Source organism: Apium graveolens, chromosome 6, assembly GCF_009905375.1.
Source record: "Apium graveolens cultivar Ventura chromosome 6, ASM990537v1, whole genome shotgun sequence".
In the NCBI taxonomy this organism is placed as follows: Eukaryota; Viridiplantae; Streptophyta; class Magnoliopsida; order Apiales; family Apiaceae; genus Apium; species Apium graveolens.
In genome coordinates, this window is record NC_133652.1 from 43056248 (window position 1) to 43078416 (window position 22169).

Below are 22169 nucleotides of genomic sequence, written 5' to 3' on the forward strand. Positions count from 1 at the left end.
TAGCTATTGAGATAACAAACGACCCATTCCAACGCTAGTCTGTAGCTGCAGTTTATTTTAGATAACGCCCTTTGCTTCTCTATATTTGTCAAAGCTCTACACACCTCTAAGAGAATCCACCTCATCTCCCTCCTTTCTCATCTACTCTCCCGCCACTTCTTCCCTCCAATTGTACCATAAAATTTATTTTCCTCCAATTTTCTCCAGCATTATCTTTCTTTCTCTTATCTAGAAAGTAAAAACCTAGTTCACTCGTATCATTCTTAGGTATGACTTTGTAAACTCTATGGTGTTGTGATGTTGATTTATAATTTGTGATTTTATTTTTGCCAAGTCTGTGTTATTTTGATAGAACATATATATAATTAGGGTTTTGGTTTAGAAATTTGGGGGTTTGCACTTCATTCATTCGATTCTTGTTGTGTTGTAATAGAGATGGAGGCCTCGTTTCTTTCTTTGCTTAATGATGGATCAGTCTCACAAATTGAAGATTTGATATTTTCTCAACCAACTCAATCTCAATCACAACCCCAAACTCAGCCCCAAACCAGCCCCAGCCCCAGCCCCAAAAAGAAGTTCTGAAACTGAAGAAAGGCAAAAGGTCAAAGAATTTTTTGATTGAAGAGGATATGCTGCTTATTTCCGCGTGGCTGAATGTTAGTATGGATCCCGTGCAAGGTAATAATCAGACACATAAAAACTATTGGGCTAGGATTTGGAAATATTACGAAGAAAATAAAGAAAGGCTAGAGAGTGATCGGAGTGCTAATTCATTGTGTAATCGTTGGTGCACAATCAATGAAAAAGTGGCCAAGTTTATTGGATATTACAATCAGATTTGCGGAAGAAATCAGAGTGGATTGACTGAACAAGATAAGGTACATTGTTATTTACTTGATAACACTTTTATATGTTTTCGACTTTTTAGAGAGATCCGTTAAGGATTTTTTACCAGAGTTTGTATGATCAAGTGCCTACTAGTGAGATGGCTGCATTCTGGTAATACTTTGTTTTGTCTGGTGGTTTCGATTTTTAATATGAGTCGTATGAGATTCACTGCCTACCAAGCTCAATAAGATCACTAATTATGTCCCTGGAAATCCTTCTTGTGATTTGGGATTTTAGCTACTTACATAATTAAATTCTTTCACTTGGGTAATTAAGTTTTACTTAAAAACAGGCGTCTACTAATAAACTTCCCTTCATTTTTGAGGAGGGGTAGTTAGTTATCCCGGCATCGCGAAAAGCCCCAAAAAGCCATATCGCGAGCTTGAACTTGGACATATAGTCACTTTGTTCCACTTTGTGATTTCTACAAGTTGTTAATGAGGTTTATCGATGTGATTTGCTTCAGACGATTTAGTAATTAACACTGACATTATTTATAATGAAGTAATCAACTGTATCAAATTTTAATGTGTGTATATCATTGTGCAGGTTGACCAGACAATAGAGATGTATGAGGGGGTTATGAAAGAGAAGTTCATGTTCATACGTCACTGGAATGCATTGCGATTTTCGCCAAAATATCAAGCTAGTCTAGCAAAAAAGAACAAGCCAACTAAGGACAAAGATGTATCCTCACAGTCTGTTGATAGTCAAATTCCTACAAGCCGAGATTCTGATGAAATGATGGAACGTCCAATGGGAAGCAAAGCTGCAAAGAAACTGAAAAGAGCTGCCAATGAAGCAAAAGATGAGGAGGGCTTGAAAATTCTTAAAACAATGCAGAAAGATGCATTGGCCATTGCTTCTTCAAGAACGGAATCAATTCAAATTAGCTTGCAGTTACAGAAGGATATGATGCAATTACAAAAGGAGGAGTTGCAGCTACGCTTAGCTAAGGAGGAGCGGGAGAGGCAAAAAGAGGAGCGAGAGAGGCAAGTTTATGAAGCATCCATCATGGCAATTGACACTAGTAAAATGCTACCGGATCAAGTTAAATATTATGATGCACTCAAAGCTAGGATAATGAGAAATATATCATAATATGTTTTATTTCATGTACTTGACTTTATTGTGCCAATATTATGTATTAGACTTAATTTTGCTTATTTTATAAATCAATACTTCTTATTGTTACAAAGCAGATTACTACAAAGCAGATTACATAGAGAATACCATTACAATTATAAAAGTAAATTACATGACATAAATGAAAAAAATTACAACACAATACTGAAGATAAATCAAATAACAAACATTTAATTCATGTCACCGCCGTGAATCTGCCAAAGATGTTCCACAAGATCATTTTGCAACCGAATATGAGCTTGTTTGTCTCGAATCTGCTGGTGCACCTGTATGAATTCCCTAAGGGTAGTTGGATGACGTGGTTCTCTTTCAACAGTTGGTTCAACATTTGTATCAAATTGTTCTTCTTCGGTATGCAATTCCCTTTCATCTTCAATGATCATGTTATGTAATATGATGCAGGCTGTCATAATATACTTCATTGTTTCCACATCCCAAAATCGTGAAGGTCCACGAATCATAGCAAACCGAGATTGTAATACTCCAAATGCTCGCTCAACATCTTTTCTAACAGATTCTTGTGCACATGCAAAATATTTTTTTTTGTTACCTTGGGGTTTTGGAATAGTTTTCACAAAAGTTGGCCAGGAAGGATATATACCATCAGCAAGATAATATCCCATATTATATTCATGCCCATTAATGGTATACCTCACTTCAGGTCCACGACCTTCTGCCAATTCTTGAAATAAATGAGATCGATCCAAAACATTAATATCATTTAACGATCCCGGTAATCCAAAGAAAGAATGCCAAATCCACAAGTCCTTTGAAGCTATTGCTTCTAATATAATAGTAGGTTCATGAACATGACCAGTATACATACCTTGCCAACCAGTAGGACAATTCTTCCACTTCCAGTGCATACAGTCAATACTACCCAACATTCCAGGAAAGCCTCGTTGTTCATTTTCTGCTAACAATCTGGTCACATCTTCATCGTTTGGTCGTCTTAAATATTCAGCACCGAAGACTTCAACGATAGCTTTAACAAATCTTCTTAGGCTCTCTATTGTAGTACTTTCACCAATTCGAACATAATCATCAATAGCATCTGCTGCCGTTCCGTATGCAAGCATCCTAAGTGCAGCTGTCACTTTCTGGAGTGATGATAGTCCGCGCATTCCTACAGCATCATTTCGTTGAGTGAAATAATTGTCGTGCATTGTAACTGCTTCTTGAATTTTCAAAAATAACGATCTACGCATCCGAAATCTTCGACGAAATTGTGTATCTGTGTATGTAGGTGTATCGGCAAAATAATCACGATACAATCTAGCATGGCCTTCTTCTCTATTTCGATCAATTACACGATGATTCATCGTGGAACCACCGTGATGTGATTCAGAATTTGCTCTTTGTCGTCGATGGTGGAGGTAAGCAGCACTCATTCTCATTCTTGCTTCATGCTCCTCTTCTTCTGCTTGCATGATATCAAAAATCATTTGTGTGGTGTTTTCCATTACAAATGAGTATTTTAGAAGTGTGAATGAATTTGAGTTTGTAGAAAATTTGTGTTTAGTTCAGTTCTGAAACTTGGTATTTATAACCAAAAAATTATGACCGTTGGAATATGCCCGTTGAAATATAGCCGTTGGAATATAGCCGTTGAAATATGACCGTTACAATTTGAAAAAAACCAATAAAAAACTGTTTTTGAAATATAACTAACCATTATAGCTAACACCATTGGAGTCCAACACCTTACAGATTCAACAAATTTTACATAACCATTACTTTATATTATTTTAGCTAACCAGTTTAGCTACTCCCCTTGGAGATGCTCTTAACTATGTTAAACTGGTCCGTTGCTTCAATTATTGACTCAAAACACTGATTTCCTGACCAAGATATGACAAAGTAGGTCCTTTCTACAACTTGAATTAGTATTAATTTTAAGGATGCGTATCATTAGTATAAAAAATGTCCACACAAGGGTCATAAATATATTCAACTTGCGTATAGGATGATGCATGATATGCATTTTTGTTATATTTATGTGGATAACTTTATTTAATTCTTAGCGCAGTTGGTCTATTGTTGTTCCCACTCCCAGTGAGGCATGACACCTAATATGCATGTTGAAATGTATGTTTACCTTGCACATCATGCCCCTAATATGATTACAATGCGAAACATGCCGTTCAATGAATGTTTAAAATGCATATCTACCCAGTACCCCTGCCCTATAATGTTTATAAACCATACTCTCCAGAGTGCGACAACTGAAACTCTCTGTCTACCTCGCCATTCATAAATCTATGTACGGCCTTGCTTCCCTAAAACAAGTAGAGTGACAAGTTTCTGCTTATATTGATGAACTGGAAACTAGCTACTAATAGACTAATAGTTAGTGTGTATTAAAATTGCATTCAAACGGTTTTAAGAAAAATGCAGGCAAGTAAATGGTGACATCTACTAAAGAAAATCATATCAAACACAACATTGCTACTGCTCAATTTGATCCAGAAGACTGCGATATATTGCTACAAGAATTTTATGTTGCATTAGGTTTCTCTTATTACACAAGTAACCGTAGGACAGTAAATCAAGATTTACATAGTTTATTAACTCGGCAAACCTCCTGAAAATATACATCCCAAAGAATAACAAAAATGTCTCTGCTTTTAAGCACAGTTGACTCCATGTATATCACATTTAACATCTTCAAAATTGACATGATGTTAGATGTATGATGGTACAGACAAAACTAAGTTTGCTGTTTTGCATTTTGACCAAGATGCACCGGAGAAAACGGTGAAATGAGGCTGTCCAACAAAGAGACTCCATTTCTCAGTGTCAAGTGCACATAAAAGAAATGGTTTCCTGTAAAAGAGGACAGCGAGTGGCTTCACCGCAGCTGCTCCTGAGAACTGAGAAATATACCATTATTTACATAAGTCACAACAGATGATCAGTAAATATCCTTCTAACCAAGTTATCGAAAACTCTACTGTCAAAGCCTAATCTGCCTTCCCTAAACCGACCTTCCGCGTCCTGAACTGACACCTTCCGAAAAACTCAATCCTGACATAGATTTGTCACTTGTAACGATGTTAAACTTATCCTGACATAGATTTGTATACTAGTAATGGACTAATAGGCAGTGTCTGTTAAAATTGCATTCAAATGATTTTAAAAAAAATTGCAGACAAGTATACAGACAAGTATACGGTGACATAAAGAAAATGATATCAAGCACCTAACAATGCTTCTGATCAATTTGATCCAGAAGACTGCCATATATTGCTACAAGTATTTTATGTTGCATTAGATTTCTCTTATTACACAAGTAACAGGAGGAAAGCAAATCAAGATTTACACAGTTTTTTGACTTGGGAAGCCTCCTGAGAATATACTTCCCAAAGAATAACAAAAATGTCTCAGCTTTTGGTTAAACACATTTGACTACATGTATATCACATTTATCATCTTCAAATATGACATGATGTTAGATGTATGATGGTACAGACAAAACTAAGTTTGCTGTTTTGCATTTTGACCGAGATGCACAGGGAGAAAATGGTGAAATGAGGCTGTCCAGCAAAAGTGACCCCAATGACCAATGTCTCAAACTCTGTAATTCATCTCAGTTATGCATGATACCAAGGCTTTCCTAACTTGAAGATTATCACAGTCCATATCAAGTGCATCTTCATAGAGCCTCTTGGCCTGTTGAAGTAACTTTACTTTCTCTCTACTATTCCTTGTTCTTAAACGAGATCTTTGCTGCAATGCTACACCCCATCTAAAAAGAGCTGCAATTCAACATTGTCACGATTTTATACAGGAACTTAAACAAATTTACGAAAAATCACTCTCTTCCTAAACACTTTAATGTGTACAAACGAAAAACTTACATGTACTTCTTTTCATTTTATTTTGAGTAGTAACAGAAGTCAAGTCAAAATTTACCTACGAGGAGATAATTTTTACATTTTAGAATGTTTTTAGTGCACCCTTCGTTGTTCGTAAAAAAATCTTATGTGGACAAATAAAGAAGGAAGAAATATTCGCAGATAGAATATCAACCACTCGATACTTCTCTTGTGTGAACAAGTTAAGATCGAGAATGCTTCATGTAAAACACATTTAGTCGTTGAAACATAAATTTAACTTGAGGTAACTTAGTAGAAAAAAAACTAATACTCCGTATGAAATAATTAAAAACTGTCAAAAGGCAGCAGGATGGATTTAGCCTTTAGGTACATCCAGACACTGAAGTTGCTATCTACTTTCCAACTCTATAAAGCCTGTGCATGCATATAATAGTAGTAGTCATATCTATATGTAGAGAAACAAAAGCAAAGTTATATTTACAGGGTTGACATAGACAATCGTAACGTACCATCAGGTGCATGAGTGTTGTTTTTCGACATCATTGCATCAAATTTATCAATTGCTGCCAGGAACACCTTGTCAGCATCAAGAGCTGCTTCCTAGAAGTCATTAAAAGAAGTTGTAAAATTGCAATGTATTAGTACAATAGCTGCATCCTTACACTACAACCAACAAAGGTATTTTTAAAAGGAACTATGCTACTTATAAAAATGGTTAAGATATCATAAAAAGGAAAGCATGCCACGTAACAAGAAACACTAATGCACACCTTTTTGGCTCTATTTTTTATAGCATGTGAAAGTTCATACTTGAATTTGTTATATGCAAATTCATGCCGAAAAAGATTAAAAAACAGTTGGGTTATGTTGAGGATCTTACAGGTCCAATATCTGCAATTAATTGTGCTCGGAAGGACAAGGCAAGACCCCAATTGTACAAGGCTCTCATATCATCTCCATCAATTGACAAGGCTGATCTATATTTCCTGCCTGCCTCAACGAGGAGCTCCTCACACTCTTGACAAACATTGATGAGAACTGATGCAAGTTCTTCTTTACTGCAAGCTTCACCATCTTGTTCATTAGAATAATAATCCTCTTCAAATAATGATGCATTGCTTCTCCAAAGGCGAGCTCTCAACTCACGACTGACCTTTAATTTAAGTTCTCCATGAAGTAGGTATGTGTTTCCCAGCTGGCCCATGGCTAGTAAGCTCATAGGCTTCAATTCTACGGCCTTTGATAATATATGGGCAGTCTCTTGCAGCGCATTCTCCACATCTCTTTCATCACCTCTGTTCTTTATAGATTCCCTGGCTTGTTTTAGAAGGGCATTGGCTTCCATAAGATATCTGTTGAACAATATATCATCGATGACCTTCGAGGAAGTAGAGGAGGCAAAGTCATTCTCTTGTTCTGATTGACTACTAGTGTGAGATGATTCATCCTCAGATGTTACTGTTTCCCTGACATGAGTCTCGTATCTTTCTTCACTGCTCTGATCAATGCTTTCGGAGGGCACAAAGTTTTGACTACTTTCCATCTTTTCTGCTTCTTGCCTGAATGATGACTTTGTGCGTATACCTTGGCTGCCATTAAAATCTAAACCAAACAAATCATCACCAGATTTATATGCTTTAGCAGTATTGTATTTACTCGTTTTTCTAGAGATTTTTTCATTCACCATGAATCTTGTGCTGTTATTCTCATAATTATACTCTTTACTCTCAAAAACTCTACCAGCATCAATCTCAAAGTCTGACATATTCATTCTCCCATTTTCGGATATCACTTTAGTTCTTCTAGTCCCATTATTTGATTGCCTAACTCTGTGTTGTATAAAATCAGGTTTTTCTGTAGATAATCTTTTACGTCCATATACTACACTACCACTGGACACAGAGCTTCGACGCCTTTCTTCAACTGTAGGAGCCAAGATGCTTACCCTACGTGCATCATCCACCTTTACATTCACCGTCTCCTTATCACTATCTTTCGATTTATTAGCCTTTGTATTAGACTTCTCCTGAAACATACTAGCCAAAATCTGCGACAAGTCAAACTTCTTCCCCTCATTCCCTTTCTTCCTCTTACTCGAATACTGCTTTTCCACTTCTTGATTCTCAACCATCAAACTATCTATACATTCTTGCACAATACTTCTAGCATTCAGAGCAGAAGAACCAATCGTTTCCGTGGACACAACATACCTTTCCAAATCATCAACCGTAATTCGATTATCTTTCAAACAACTCCTAATATCATTCCTCAGTTCTACAATTCTACCATTTAAACCGCTAACATATCCCATCAAATTCTTCATCTTTTCAAGTATAACATCAACATTATCATCAAATTTAACTTTTTTCTCAGACCCAATTGAGCTCAACCCATTATTAACAAACCCAAATGAAAACCCAACAGCAAAAACAACAGCACAAGCTGGAATCACAATAATAGAAGAAACCCTAACCCTAGAAAGAGCCAAAGCACAAACAAACCCCAAAAGATAAACAAACACAAATTTCTTATCATTTAATCCAATAGAACTCATAATATTTCTAATCTGATTCGACTCACCAGACACAACTGAGTCACCACCGAGTCTCATTTCATCCCAGCCACCATAACTCAGTGAGTCTGAAGATGGGCTGGAACAGTAAGTTACAGTTTTGGGTGGGTAAAAATGCAATCTTTTGTGAGGAAAGTTGAGAAAGTAAAAATGCAACCTTTTGTGAGGAAAGTTGAGAAAGTTTGGAACTTTATGATTGTAGAGTGAAGGGTAATAGTATAGAAATTTTGGGGGAATGAGAGAATTGGGAATTAGGGTTTCCATTTTTAGTTGAAGATTTAGAGAAATGGAGATTGTGTTGCTGATACAATTTGGATCATAATTGCATAGTACTCGGTTTCAACTGAACTGAACAACAAATCACAAGAAGAATGTTTAGTTTGTTTACATGGAGGGTACTTCTGTGATTGTGATATTACAATTTTGATCTAATCAATCTTAGGTTAAAAATCATTAATACATACGTATTATAGATAAAAAAAATATAAAAATTATGTAAAAAAAATTCATCTTTAATGATACATTTCTCTTATTTATATATATAGTCAATCTCTTGATGTTGACTATATTTGTTAAATCACTATGTAAGATATCTGTAAAAAATTCTAATCATTTATTACCAAATTGAAGTATATATTCTATTTATAACAATATAAAATCTTAATAACATATTATTTTTAAAATATAACTAACCAGTATATCCAATACCATCGAAATATAATGTGTTACAAGTTCAACAAATTTTACATATTGTCCTATATGTCCAATTTAGCCGACCAATTATAATCAAAATCATTAGGGATGTATAGTATGGCAAAGAAAATTATATGAGTAATTTTACTCGCGAGTGAATTTTGAGTTCTTAAAAAATAAAAATAAGGGATTATTTATACAAATGTGACATACTGTAAACAAATACGAGCAAAAATTCATTAATCATACATTACTATAATTTGATATTAAAAAATATAATTCCATCCATATATAGCTGTATGTTATAGTTGAATTTTATGATATTGATCGCATATTATATTTATAAAATTAAATATAATTATGAATTGCTCTAAGTGTATCGTGATAATATAAATTTGACCTACTATAAAAATTACGAGCAAACTTTTAGAAATCGAACATCTAACTTTATGCATAATACGAGAGATTGAGTACTTTCTGCTTTGTCTGTGGCATGATAGGGCACACTGATCGTGACTACAGTGTAGTGTATGCAAAACCGGAGAAAGATATAGATCGTGCATATGGTGTATGGCTGAGAGCAGTACCGAGAAATATGAAAACACAAAACATGGGGGCGAGATGGCTGAGGAATGGAGGGGAGGGTGGTCATGCATGGGGTACAGAAGCGGAAAAGGAACATAACTCAACCACCAGGAAGGGTGGAGCCAGGGCGGCGGCGAGAATCATGGAGGTGGATGGAAGAGTGAACGAAGTTTCAGGCGATAATGGTGGAATAAGGGTAGTGCAGCGGGATCAGGGTAGCAATTTAAAAAATAACAGCATCCTAAATCAAGGGGAGAATATCACGGATGAGACATTTGTGGAACATGAAATAACTATAATTGATCCTAAACGAAGGCGTGTGGATAATGCAGATAAAACGGAAGGTGATAGCATGGATAATACAAATGGGCCAACAACAAAAGCAGGGTCTTTAAACTCGCTAAAGGCGGCTCCTGTTATTCAGGCCCGCCTAGATCAATGAGTATAATTGCATGGAACTGTCGTGGGCTTGGTAAATCACGAACAGTTCGGTTTCTTAAAAAAACTGCCCAACAAAAAAATTCTAGTTTTATTTTTCTGTCTGAGACGTTAACAAATAAAAGTAAAGTAGAGAAAATATGTAAAGAAGTAGGTTTTGCTGGCTGCATGGTCGTCAATGCTCGAGGCCATAGTGGCGGGCTGACACTCTTGTGGAAAACGGAAGCAGGCTGTGTGGTTATAGAGGTTAGTAATCACTTCATAGATTTTGAAGTCGAGAATGATTAAGTTGGATGGTGGAGATACACTGGCTACTATGGGTGCCCGGAAAGACACCGACATCGTGAGTCATGGGATTTGATCAGAGGTTTAGCAGCGAAATCAGACTTACCTTGGTGCATAATAGGCGACTTCAACCTCAGGTTTGTAGAAGAAAAGAGAGGTGGAAGAGAACACCCACATAACCTTCTGTCTGGGTTTGATAATACCATTTGTGATTGTAATTTGATTGACTTAGGTTACGTTGGTGAGATTTACACATGGGAGAAGTCCAGAGAAAAGGAGAACTGGATTCAGGAGCGGTTGGACCGAGGGCTAGCTACACAACAGTGGTATAATATGTTTCTGATGGCGGAAGTACATGTGCTCGATGTAGCCCCTTCGGACCATTTACCACTATATCTTCAGTTAAATAGAAAAGTTTATGTTCCTCGAAACAAACGATTCAAGTTCGAGAATGTATGGATCCGAGAAAAGGACTACTTCAGGGTCGTCAAAGATAGTTGGGAGTCAGCGGCTGATAGAGAGATTTTGGACAAGATTAATTATTTTAGCCTAAAGCTTGAAGAATGGGGAGGGGGACTCAGTCAAGATTATAGAAGGCAATTGATAAGATGTCGAACTCAATTGCGAAAGTTGAGGTTTCGGCAGGATAGACATGGGATTCAGGCCTATAACGAAGTTCGTTGGGAATACTTAAATTTGCTAGAAAAATATGAGAGGTACTGGAAATAACGTGCAAAGCAGTTTTGATTGCAATAGGGGGATTGTAATACTCGATTCTATCACCGATATGCTTCTGTGCGGAAGAATAATAATTTTATTCAGCGACTTAAGGATGAGCAGGGAGAATGGTGTGAATAATAGGAGAAAATACAAGATGTGGTTACTAGTTACTTTGCAAAGTTGTTTATGTCTATAGAATTGGATGGCAAATTGTCAGAAAGGGAAATGGTAAACCAAGTAATAGAGGAAGAGAATGTCGAACTACAATCACCAGTTACACTTCAAGAAGTCAAGGACGCATTGTTCTCAATGCACCCTGACAAATCACCCGGACCAGATGGGCTTAACCCGGGATTCTTTCAGTCGTTCTGGAGTATAGTTGGACACGATATTCTTCAATTTTGTCAGAATTTTATGACTACATGGGAGTTACTACTGAGAGTAAATAAAACCCTTGTGTGCTTAATACCGAAAGTGAAGACACCACAATCAATGACGGAGCTTAGACCCATATCCCTCTGCAACGTGTTAGTACGAATCATCTCGAAAGTGTTGGCGAATCGATTAAAACCGTGCTTGACATAGTTAATATCGGACAAACAGAGTGCCTTTGTAGAGGGTAGGCTATTAACTGATAACGCATTGATCACTTTTGAAATTAACCACTATATGAAGATACATACGCGAGGAAAATCGGGAATTGCGGGGTTAAAAATCGATATCTCAAAAGCATATGATAGGTTGGAGTGGGGATTTATTCAAAATATGATGGAGAAGTTCGGCTTCAATATGACGTGGATCAACAGAGTTATGGGGCTAATCCAGTCGGTGTATTATAGTTTCCTACCTAGTGGTACTATTTTTGGAGATATCACACTACAGAGAGGAGTGCGGCAAGGGGACCTTATATCGCCATACATATATATTATGTGTGCAAAAGGCTTAAGTTCTATAATTCGACGGAATGAAGCCGCATGTCTTGTGCATGACTGTACTATTGCGAGGGGAGCACCAACTATCTCACACCTCTTAGTTGCCGACGACTGCTATTTTTTTAAAGCCACTGGGACTGAAGCTAGTACGATGAAACGCATTTTGGATAGATACGAAAGTATATCAGGACAACAAATAAATTATGCAAAGTCAGGTATAACTTTCTCTCTAAACACAAGTGCAGGGTGTCGAGGCGAGGTCTGTGCTCAACTGGGAGTTACAGAGAAACAGAGTCCGGGTAAATATCTAGGAATGCCCATGATAGTAGGAAGGAATAAAAAATGACTTTCTCTTTTCTTGGTGTGAGAGTTCAGCAGCAGCAGCTAAAAGGGGGGCAAAATAAACTGTTATCTAAGGTGGGGAAGGTGACACTGCTTAAGATTGCGGCACAAGTAGTTCCAAATTTCTGGATGAACCTATTCCTACTGCCCGTGGAGGTGTGTGAGGGGATGGAAAAAAATGAATACTTTCTGATGGGGAAATGGGGACTTGAATAAGGGGGTTAAGTGGATGTCGTGGGATAAGTTTTGTGCGGTGAAATAGGATGGTGGAATGGGTTTCAAAAAGCTACGAAGCTTTAATGTAGCAATGTTGGCAAAACAAGCATGGAGGTTGATTAATAACACTAACCCGCTTGTTACACAGTTAATGTGTGCTCGGTATTTTCCAACGTCAGATTTCTTAAATGTAAAGCTGGGGGTGAATCCAAGTTTTGTATGGAAGAGTATACTTGAGTCGCAAGAAGTGGTTCGACAAGGGTGTCGACGTCGAATATGAGATGAGTCGAGCACTGACATTTGGAAAGTGCCATGACTATTGTATCCGGAGAACGGGTTCTTGACGACTGAGATGGTTGAGGAGTTAAAGCAGGTTACAATTCAGAACTTGTTGGACAAGAATCGGGGTGGATGGGATGATGATGTTCTTGAAGATATATTGAATGAAAGGGATAGGGATCTTGTTCATCAAATCCCGTTATCCAGACGAAGGAGGGATGACTCTTGGTTTTGGTCACTGGATGAAAAGGGCCAATTTATTGTGCGGAGCTGCTATAGAAAACTGAGAGGCGAAACTGCATGTCCAGATGCTGAATTATGGAAAAGATTATGGAACCTAAAGCTCGGGCTTGTCGAGATTGTCTACCTACAACTCCGGCCCTAGTAATGAAGAGGGTAAATGTGCCTATAACATGTTCTTTGTGTTAGTTTTTTTTTACTTGTAAGTCTGCTAATATGGTAGCCCATGAATTAACATGAGTTGCATATTCTATGTCAGGCTCTGTAGAGTGGTTGTATACTGCTCCAGATTTCATCATTTGTATGATTAATTCTGAGAAATATTAATGCAAGTGCGTGGTTTAAAAAAAAAGCGAAAACATTTTCGCCCCCATTAATAATTTCATTTTATTAATAAGAAAACAACAATTAACGCACGGATAAGTCAATATTCAGAAACAGGTTCATGAATGTGTTCGGGGGTCCAACGCAAAAGAGTTTTTCTGGGGAGAGTCCTTTAAGTTCGAGCAACTTCTGTATTTTCAAACTTCATATTTATCCCCGAATAAAGTTCGTGAAATTAATAAAATTATCCACAAGCAAAATAAAAGTAGTAGTACTATATAAAGAATTGTTTAATGAAGTCAAACTTTGATGAGTTTTATAGGTAAGCACAAAGGCACAAGATACAAAAAATACATTAAAAAAAGAAGGGGTGGGGCCGTGTGGGTGTGTCAGCAAGCTCCTTGTCCACGTCGCCCCACAAAAGACGCCTCTCTCTCTCTTCTGCTCTCTCTCTCTCTCTCTCTCTCTCTTCTGCTCTCTCTCTCTCACCAAACTACTACTACTAAAATAGTACTCCCCAACTTGTGTGTGTCTGTGTGTGAGTGGGTGTTGTTCAAATTTCAATAAAGCCTTCAATCTTTATTTCACCTCTACAAAAACAAACTCTGATAAAATTAGTAAGGGGGTTTCTTTTAATCTGATGATCTTGATGTTTTATTTGTGGGTTTGTTTCTAAGAATATAAAGTTTCAAACAAAGAGGGCGTCAACCGGAGATGCACGTTGCAGGCGGTGGTGGTGCTGGTGGGTCCGTGCGGAGGTCTTATAAAGATTCACTTAAATTGCTTGAAGCTGATATTCAACATGCCAATACTTTGTATGCATATATTCTTTCACTCCTCTCATATACTTGTTCATTTCCTCCTCCATCTCCATTTGTGTGTCTGTGTGTGTGATTTTGACTCTGACTGTGTGTGCTTTTTTTTAGGTAACAAATGTAGATATTTAAGCTTATCTGCATAATATGTGTTCTTCCGGGAATTAGTATTAATTTTAGGAAGATTTTTCCAAGACAGACCAAGGCTAAAATTAGTTTTTAACTATATTTTAAAGTCTTTTTAGCCTAGGTAGCCCCTCCCTGGTTCTGTCACAGTGTGTCCTGGAAATTTTTTTGGAGTTACCAAGTTTAAAGATTTTAGCTTTTTATGCATACCCTTTCTTTTCATATTCAAAAATCTTCCAGGAATTAGTTACAATTTAGGAAAATTTTGTTTTATTAGGAGGTTTTGGGTCCATTTTCAGTTCTTTGGGTCTGTCATTGAATATGCTCTTTTGATCTTTTCCCTGTATCTTCTTTTAATCTTTTCATTCTCTTGTTAGGTGTTGGTCTTTTCGATATTATTAGTATATGTCTGCTTTAATTTTTTCATTATGTGTGTACATGTGTTCATTGCTTCAGTTTGGGTTAAAGTCACTCTTAGGGAACTTTAATTTTATTGTGAGTCTAATTATGTAGTAGCTCATATTGTTTTATATTGCTTTATAATGTACATAATGTCATCATTTTGGTGGTTGTTGAATTTTAAATTCACCTACAGTACAGACCTACTTTATTCTGTTTGTTACGGAGGATTATGGGGCCTGATTGTCCTTGAGTTTATTTTGATCATGCCATTATTGTTTTCGGCCTAACAAAGCAATATTAAGGATAAACAGGGTGTTTTTGACTTTTTTCTTTCCAATTTATATCGGCATTACTTAAGTAGGCAACCAACTTTTTTGTGTAGTATTAGTGTTATCAGTCTACTCATATTTAGGGATTACACTTGTTCCTATTCAGCCTAAGATTAAGATTTTTTGGGTAAAGATTGATGGCATTACTAAAAATTTAGACAAAATTTCTTCCAAGTTTCTATTACCATTTACCCTGACATTGACCTTTTTTTGGAGCAAAATCTTATTTAAAATGAGCCACATTGGAAAGAGAGGTAGTATTTTCAAAATTCGCGGTTCGTATCTGTGCCTTTTGTAGTTGTATAATTGCTCATAAGTACAAAGGAGCCACAGTGGTGTCTTTCCGAGGTAACACGGACCAGGAGATAAGCTTAGATTAATAGAGATTGATATAAAAGGTTAGAGGCATCAATAGACATACATGTATAAATAATCAAATTTTGGTGATAAAATAGAAGGTGAATGTATGCTGCCAGTACCTCTCAAAACTTTATAGCTCCTCCCCTGCATATATCACATCGTAGGTATCGCAAATGATGACATGTTTACACATTTTCCTTTTCAACTTTCTAATTAAGTGCTTGACATCTTATAAATAATCTTGTGATTAGGATGTTTTGATTATTTTTAAGCCAAATAACACTCGTGAGATTCCAATGCATTAATGTAGAATTTTTTAAGTTGTTTGATTTGAACCATGGTTAAGACCCTCTATTGTTATGTCGGTGCAGGGCATCAAATTTTTCAAGAGAATATGACGGTGCCTCTATTCAGATGAGAATGTCCTATAGCCCAGCTGCACATTTATTCCTTTTTCTAGTCCAATGGACAGATTGTCACCTTGCTGGTGCTCTTGGATTATTGAGAATCTTAATCTACAAGGTAAAGACTTAATCATGGTGCTCGTCTATCTTTCTTATAGCTTGTATATGTAACTTGGTCTGTAATAATGATTAGTGATTTTTATTTCAGGTTTATGTAGACGGCACCACAACCATGTCCACCCATGAAAGGAAAGCAAGTATCAGAGAATTCTACGGTATGTTTGTCTGCTATAACTAAACTAGCTTTGTTGTCATGAGCTTCCAGAATTTCTGTTCTGATGTGGAATTAATATTATTTTATTGTCTCATGGCCAGCTGTAATTTATCCCTCTTTAGTGCAACTTGAAAGAGGTGTTACTGATACAGAAGATAAAAAGCAAAAAGCAGTATGCACGGAAAGGTACAAGAGAAGAGATGCTGAGGAACATTGGCAGAGGTCAAATGTGGACATTGAAAGGGAAGAAGAATGTGGAATTTGCATGGAGTCAAATTGCAAGATTGTCTTGCCTAACTGTCACCATGCTATGTGCTTGAAATGCTACCGTGAATGGTCTCTCTCTCTCTCTCACACACACACACACACACACACACACACACAAACACACACAAACACACACACACACACGCGTGCACAAAGACACACATCATATGGTATTAACCTGCTCAATAACATGATGGATGATTTGACTCATTGCTTTATAAGGTTAAATGGTCAACCTAATGAGGGCTTGAATGGGTAAAGCTGTTGGTCGTATATTAATCATTTACTTACCTACTTAAGGCTGTGGCATCATCTAGGTTTTGTCATCCAGTTAATAGACTGTTATGCTTTATACACTCTTTGGGCAAGAACCAGGCTTGCGCCATTGACCGTTCAACCTGCTATCTTCACTACGGGCAAATAGAAAATTAAAATTATTGCATCCTCATAACTGTTAGTAATTAAATACCTAAAACACCAGTTGTCTTTAAAGTTTTTTCGTTAATATATATATATATATATGTATATGTTGTAAGAGAGAGCTGGAAAGGTTTGTAATATCATGATATATTGAAGCAAGCTACCGATAAGTATGTCTATGTGCTCAAAAAGGCTATGAAGACTAAATAAATATAGGTTGACTATCGTTATAATGAGATTTGTAATAGAGTGATAGTAATGGAAGGAGGTGATAAAATGGAAGTCGGCGAGTCAAATGCAGGGATTGATAAAAGTTGTGTTCAAAATGTTCAAATATGATTGATACTGTAGGGTAAATGGAATGTAAGGAAGGTATTAAATAACTAGACTAGTAAATTTCTTTCTAGAATTTTATATAGTGGCTCAATCAGATGTTATGTTTTAACTTTTAAATATGAGTAATACAGTAAGAAAAAGATAAATAGCTAGACGTGCTAATTGCTAATATAGAATGCTTAACATATTATGTATTTGGTGTCTAACCCTTTAGCATTCTGTTATTATGTTTATTGTTTATGTTTATATCAGTGGTTTAAACCCCCTTAGTTACAAGAATTAAGAGTCAAAATGAAGTTGCATGTGGGTTAAAAACAAAGAAGTAGCGTGAAAAAATTCCGGGTTTCACAAAAGCTCAAAAAGATCGATGATAGTCATTTTAATAGTGAAATGTTCAGGGTTTTGAGAAAGCCCAAAATAATTCGTTTTAGCAAGTGAAATTTGACAAAGATCTGGGTTTCATAAAAGCCCAAAAAAAATCAATGATAGTCATTTTTAATAGTGAAATGTATCGGGGTTTTGAAAAGCCCAAAATAATCCATTTTAATATGTGAAATGAAATTGATTAGTGGTTTACAAAGTGCAAAATAATATGTATCATATTCATCTCTTCAATACGTTTTGTTCATGTTTAGGTTTTGAGATGCTAAAATTCATCTCCCGTGGACTTATTTGCAGATTGTAGATAGTTGTTGAGATTCATTTTTAGACTTAGTTTAACTGAGTTCTGCAGTCCTGTACAGGAATTTTAGCCATTATGTTCATGTTTATTCTTTTGCTCCTTGTAGTATTCCATTCTCATGATACTAATAATTTCAATTTTCTGCAGGATAAAAGTATTATTTGTCGCATCTGTAGAGTGTAGACCATTATAAAAAGTGTTTAGTTCTTAACTTCGTTTTTTATAGGTAAAGGTCAATTACTTAAATATAAATACTTAACATGCCTTCACAAAGCCTTGAACTCTCTGGGGTGTATCTGCTAGTCTAGAACTTGCAGATAACATCTTGCGCTTGTTTCTCCTTGTAAGGGAAAAAAGTCATGTCATCTGTTTTGTGCATAATAATCTCAATATGGAAGATTGTTGTTGGTTTTGCTATAATATAATAGCTCCTATAACAAAAGAAGAAGTTATAATATAATATTTTAGGGTCGTGGTTTATTTTCTTGCACTTGAAATGAAAATGAACCTTGTGGAGGAGAGCTGATACATTTTGGGTCTTTATAAGCAGAATTCATGTCTTTTTCTTGACACATTTTGGGTGGTCAGGTGGATATATGATTAACAGATGATAATACCCTGTTGGCTGATGTTTTGTAGATCAGAAGAAATGAAGTGATCTATATGCGTCTAGTAAGCAAGTAAAAATAGCAGAAAAAGACACCCATAGATTTTAAAAGAGTATGTTCTGAGGGTGTTATGGTTGCACCCTCGGTTCAACAATAATGTCCCTTAATATCTTTAGCGAGGTTAGAAACTTTTTTAATTAATTAACATCTTATTTGAGCTAGATATCGATCTTTAGAATATAATAGAGAAGGGTACTTGGTGGATAGGGTAATACAGTGGTGCAGGATAGCTTTCAGTTTATTAGCAATATATGATCTGTAGCAGTGATATTTTGAGGTAGGCTTATTATTCAGCTCTGGCACTTTTGCTAACTGCATTAGATCTCCTGTGATTTAGCTTACATTTACATGTGTTATTTCATTGGCTACCAGTGTGCTATATTAGTTGAAACGATTTCAATATATCTGATATCACAAATGCAGGCGTGCAAGATCAAAGTCCTGCCCTTTTTGTCGTGACAGTCTGAAGAGGGTGAATTCTGGAGATCTCTGGGTATATATGGACAGCACTGACATTGTAGACACGGCCACATTGACAAAAGACAATCTAAGAAGGCTGTTCTTGTATATAGATAAATTGCCGTTAATTGTTCCCGATCACCTTTTTGACACCTACGACTCCCACCTAAGGTAGGCTGTCAAAGGTGTGGAAGCAGCACATCAGCCCTTGCCTTCTACTTTGTCGTTTCTTCAGATAATATAACGAGTTCCTTATTTTTCTGGTTCTCGTATAGTCAAGGTAGGTAGGTATGCAGTGTTCTGTTCCCGTTTGTAATTAGAGAAACCCGGCCTTGGTTATTTTTTGGCATGGGAGTTGAAGAGGCGTAGTTTAACAATGTTCGGATGTATAAATTGTATCTACTAAATATGTATATGTTTGTATAGCTCTAAAGTTTTTCTCATGAAGAATGTGCTCTGTTAATATCACCCAAGTAAATACTGATTATGTGCATCTTCTGAGCTGGTGTTTATTTGCTAAGTTTTTTTCTGCAGTGGCTTGAGATTAACCTTATTTGAACGTCCGGATATTGTGTACTGCCAAGTTCCCATAAAGATTTGCCTTCAGCTCAAGTTATTATTCCGAGTACAAGTGCAGATAGTCTATAAGTTACGAGTTGCTAACTCGCTATATAGTGGATAATAATTAGTAAGTTATTATTCCTAGTACAAGGGAAGAAAATCAATCTCGTATTACCACATTTTGCAAGAAAATGTTATATGATGAAATTGGTAGGCCAGTTTTCTTAAATTCTAGTGTACATTGATTCGGACAGCATCATTGTTTCTACTTGTAATCACCAACAAACATAATTAATGCCATGTAACCTATCACCACTTTGCAATTTTTAATTAAGCTAACCAGACCCAATGTACCATGCTTCCATAGAGAAAGGTAAGATGCACAGAGTACCCGTACCAGATGTAATCTGCTAAAATATGTGAAAATGTAAGATGTGCGCAAAACATACTTTTATTTCTAAAAGCGGATGTTATTATTATATGTGAAGATCCCTGAATTTAACAGTGTACTAACTAATAATACAGAGAGATAAAGAATGACATGGTCGGAACTAAATTAATGAAGCTGCATTCAGCATGAAATGAATCTATACCTTGACATATAATTAGGGAAGGTAAAGTACGGAAGTTGGTGAACCGGAGTGTAACGATGTGGAGGGGCCGAATCATCATCTAAGTCATAGTAAATTTCCAGATCTCTGTTCAGGATTTTCATAGAAGTGGCCAAGAAGGTTGACACTTGAAAACATCACAACTCTTTTATAGGGGTCGTGGGCTGAACTTTTCTGGCTTGCATGTCAAAATTCGTTGCCAAGTCAGAGAAAAGCTTGGAGGAACTAGCTCTTAGTAAAGAGAAAAAAGCAACAGAACCCCTGTGCAAGAATAGTTAACACTCCCGCCCATTTTCAGATATCCAAATTCGACTCCACGAAATCTTTGAAATTGTCGAATCTACCTGTCGGATCGTTCATCAAGTTCTTAAACAGCGTTGGATATATCACAGCTAAAAATTGGTAGATAAGGAAAAAGACGTATCTTTAGCCCATGCATATGTTTGTCATCGTAGCAATCTCTAAAAGTAGAAGCAAAGACATTAAAGATATATAAGATCTTAGATCAAGACCAATCACATCAACAATTGCATATACCATCCTTTTACTTGATAAATTACCTAATAATCCCGAAATTTATGCTTGTTCAGAGAAGAACTTGACATGTAGATAATTTTAGCTTCTAGGTTGAGAAGTTTATTACTTGGAGCCTAACATTACCGTCCAAACCAAATCAAATTTTGAAAGCACTTAATCGAACTTTGATACCAATTATCCACAAAAATTAAGGTGCTAGGATTAAGGCTTACTATGCATAGTTCTGTTTAGGGTTGTGCATCCGGTTCGGTTAACCGAAAACCGAACCGAATAACCGATTTTATTTCGGTTCGGTTAACCAAAATATGAAATTCGGTTCGGTTTTCGGTAATGATTTTTTAAAAAATCGGTTTTCAGTGTGTCTATAAACTCACAGAGTCACAGTTTAAATTTTTAGTTTTAATTTTTTACCCATGTTATCTGTTTTAGATGGAAAGCGAGCATGATTATCAAGAAGAATTAGAAGCTCAGAACGAAACCGTGGCTTCAAATCCGAGAAAGAGAAAGGGAATGGAATCTCGAAGTGATGTTTGGGAACATTACGAGAAAATTAAAGATGACAGTGAAAATTCCAGTTATTTTCAGTTATTTTGTTTTCGATTTGCAGTGATTTCAATCATCTGCATATGATATTAAGTCTGCATTGCAGACTGAATTGAGTTTTGCAGTGCCTGTTTTCAGTCTCGTTTTTTTATATATTTTTTTCCAGTCTGCATTGAGTTAAATAGATGTCCTGTAAGTTTGTAACTCATGATTGAGTTTTGTTTTGGATTTTAAATTTTTTTCCAGTCTGCATTGTGCTTTTTCTGGTGTTTCCGGTTGCATCTTTATAAAGCCCCGGCTTTATACCCCTTTGTTTTTTTAACACTGCAGTCTGCAAATATGTTATATTTTCTGTTAGGGAAAAAGTGAACTGACTTTATACCCCAGCCCCAGGTGTATTTACATCTTTATAGCATAAATATTGGTTAGCTTCTGTGTTTGAATTGTGATCTGACTTTCTGACAAGCATTTTTGGGTGGTGGATCAGAATACAATCCAGTAGGCAGTAGCTAGCTTATTAAAGATAATTCACGTGACTCGGGTGACCTGAGTAATGAGTATGTTGTAAGATCTAATTCTTTATATTTTTATCCAAATGCAGACTTGCAGAGCCAGGAGGCCAGGAGCCAGGACTAACTAGGAGCACTGGAGCAATGCAATGCAACATGTGGAGTCTGGTTCTCTGGAGTCTGGAATTTGGACCGAGTAGCAGTCTTGCAGATTCCAGTTTCAATGTTTCATCACATCATCTGCCAAGTGCCAACTGCTGAGTGCCAAGTGCCAAGCATGTAAATTTGAGATTTCCTTATATTTCAATTTTCAGACTCATTTTATATTAGCCAAGTTGTATTTGTTTTGAATGCAAACTGATGTTAT

The 22169-nt window shown here is 36.4% G+C and overlaps 5 protein-coding genes across 7 annotated transcripts; 3 read left to right on the plus strand and 2 right to left on the minus strand.

Moving 5' to 3' along the window:
* Window positions 1-553: 553 nt before the first annotated feature.
* LOC141666591 (glutathione S-transferase T3-like) lies at window positions 554-2067 on the plus strand. The gene is made up of 2 exons (XM_074472668.1): window positions 554-878; window positions 1438-2067. The coding sequence occupies exons 1-2, from the start codon at window positions 630-632 to the stop codon at window positions 1987-1989; spliced, it is 801 nt and encodes a 266-aa protein (XP_074328769.1). The 5' UTR covers window positions 554-629; the 3' UTR covers window positions 1990-2067.
* A 137-nt stretch (window positions 2068-2204) lies between these two features.
* On the minus strand, window positions 2205-3497 carry LOC141664959 (uncharacterized). The gene is made up of 2 exons (XM_074470917.1): window positions 2915-3497; window positions 2205-2716 (listed from the first exon to the last, which is right to left on the minus strand). The coding sequence occupies exons 1-2, from the start codon at window positions 3495-3497 to the stop codon at window positions 2205-2207; spliced, it is 1095 nt and encodes a 364-aa protein (XP_074327018.1).
* Window positions 3498-5214: 1717 nt separating this feature from the next.
* On the minus strand, window positions 5215-8844 carry LOC141666977 (uncharacterized). 2 transcript variants are annotated; one of them, XM_074473247.1, is made up of 4 exons: window positions 8603-8844; window positions 6754-8566; window positions 6383-6473; window positions 5215-5792 (listed from the first exon to the last, which is right to left on the minus strand). In XM_074473247.1, exons 1-4 carry the CDS (start codon window positions 8707-8709, stop codon window positions 5605-5607), a joined length of 2199 nt encoding a protein of 732 aa, XP_074329348.1. In that variant the 5' UTR covers window positions 8710-8844; the 3' UTR covers window positions 5215-5604. The 2 variants fall into 2 exon arrangements, with proteins under 2 accessions (XP_074329348.1, XP_074329347.1); XM_074473246.1 differs by having other exon boundaries at window positions 6754-8844.
* Window positions 8845-12440: 3596 nt separating this feature from the next.
* On the plus strand, window positions 12441-12936 carry LOC141664960 (putative mitochondrial protein AtMg00310). The gene is made up of 2 exons (XM_074470918.1): window positions 12441-12596; window positions 12703-12936. Exons 1-2 carry the CDS (start codon window positions 12441-12443, stop codon window positions 12934-12936), a joined length of 390 nt encoding a protein of 129 aa, XP_074327019.1.
* Window positions 12937-13863: 927 nt separating this feature from the next.
* LOC141667790 (E3 ubiquitin-protein ligase AIRP2-like) lies at window positions 13864-19539 on the plus strand. Of its 2 annotated transcripts, XM_074474409.1 has the most exons (6): window positions 13864-14314; window positions 15903-16053; window positions 16144-16210; window positions 16311-16545; window positions 18062-18140; window positions 19006-19142. In XM_074474409.1, exons 1-5 carry the CDS (start codon window positions 14214-14216, stop codon window positions 18105-18107), a joined length of 600 nt encoding a protein of 199 aa, XP_074330510.1. In that variant the 5' UTR covers window positions 13864-14213; the 3' UTR covers window positions 18108-18140; window positions 19006-19142. The 2 variants fall into 2 exon arrangements, with proteins under 2 accessions (XP_074330510.1, XP_074330509.1); XM_074474408.1 differs by lacking the exon at window positions 18062-18140 and having other exon boundaries at window positions 13876-14314; window positions 19006-19539.
* Window positions 19540-22169: the final 2630 nt, after the last annotated feature.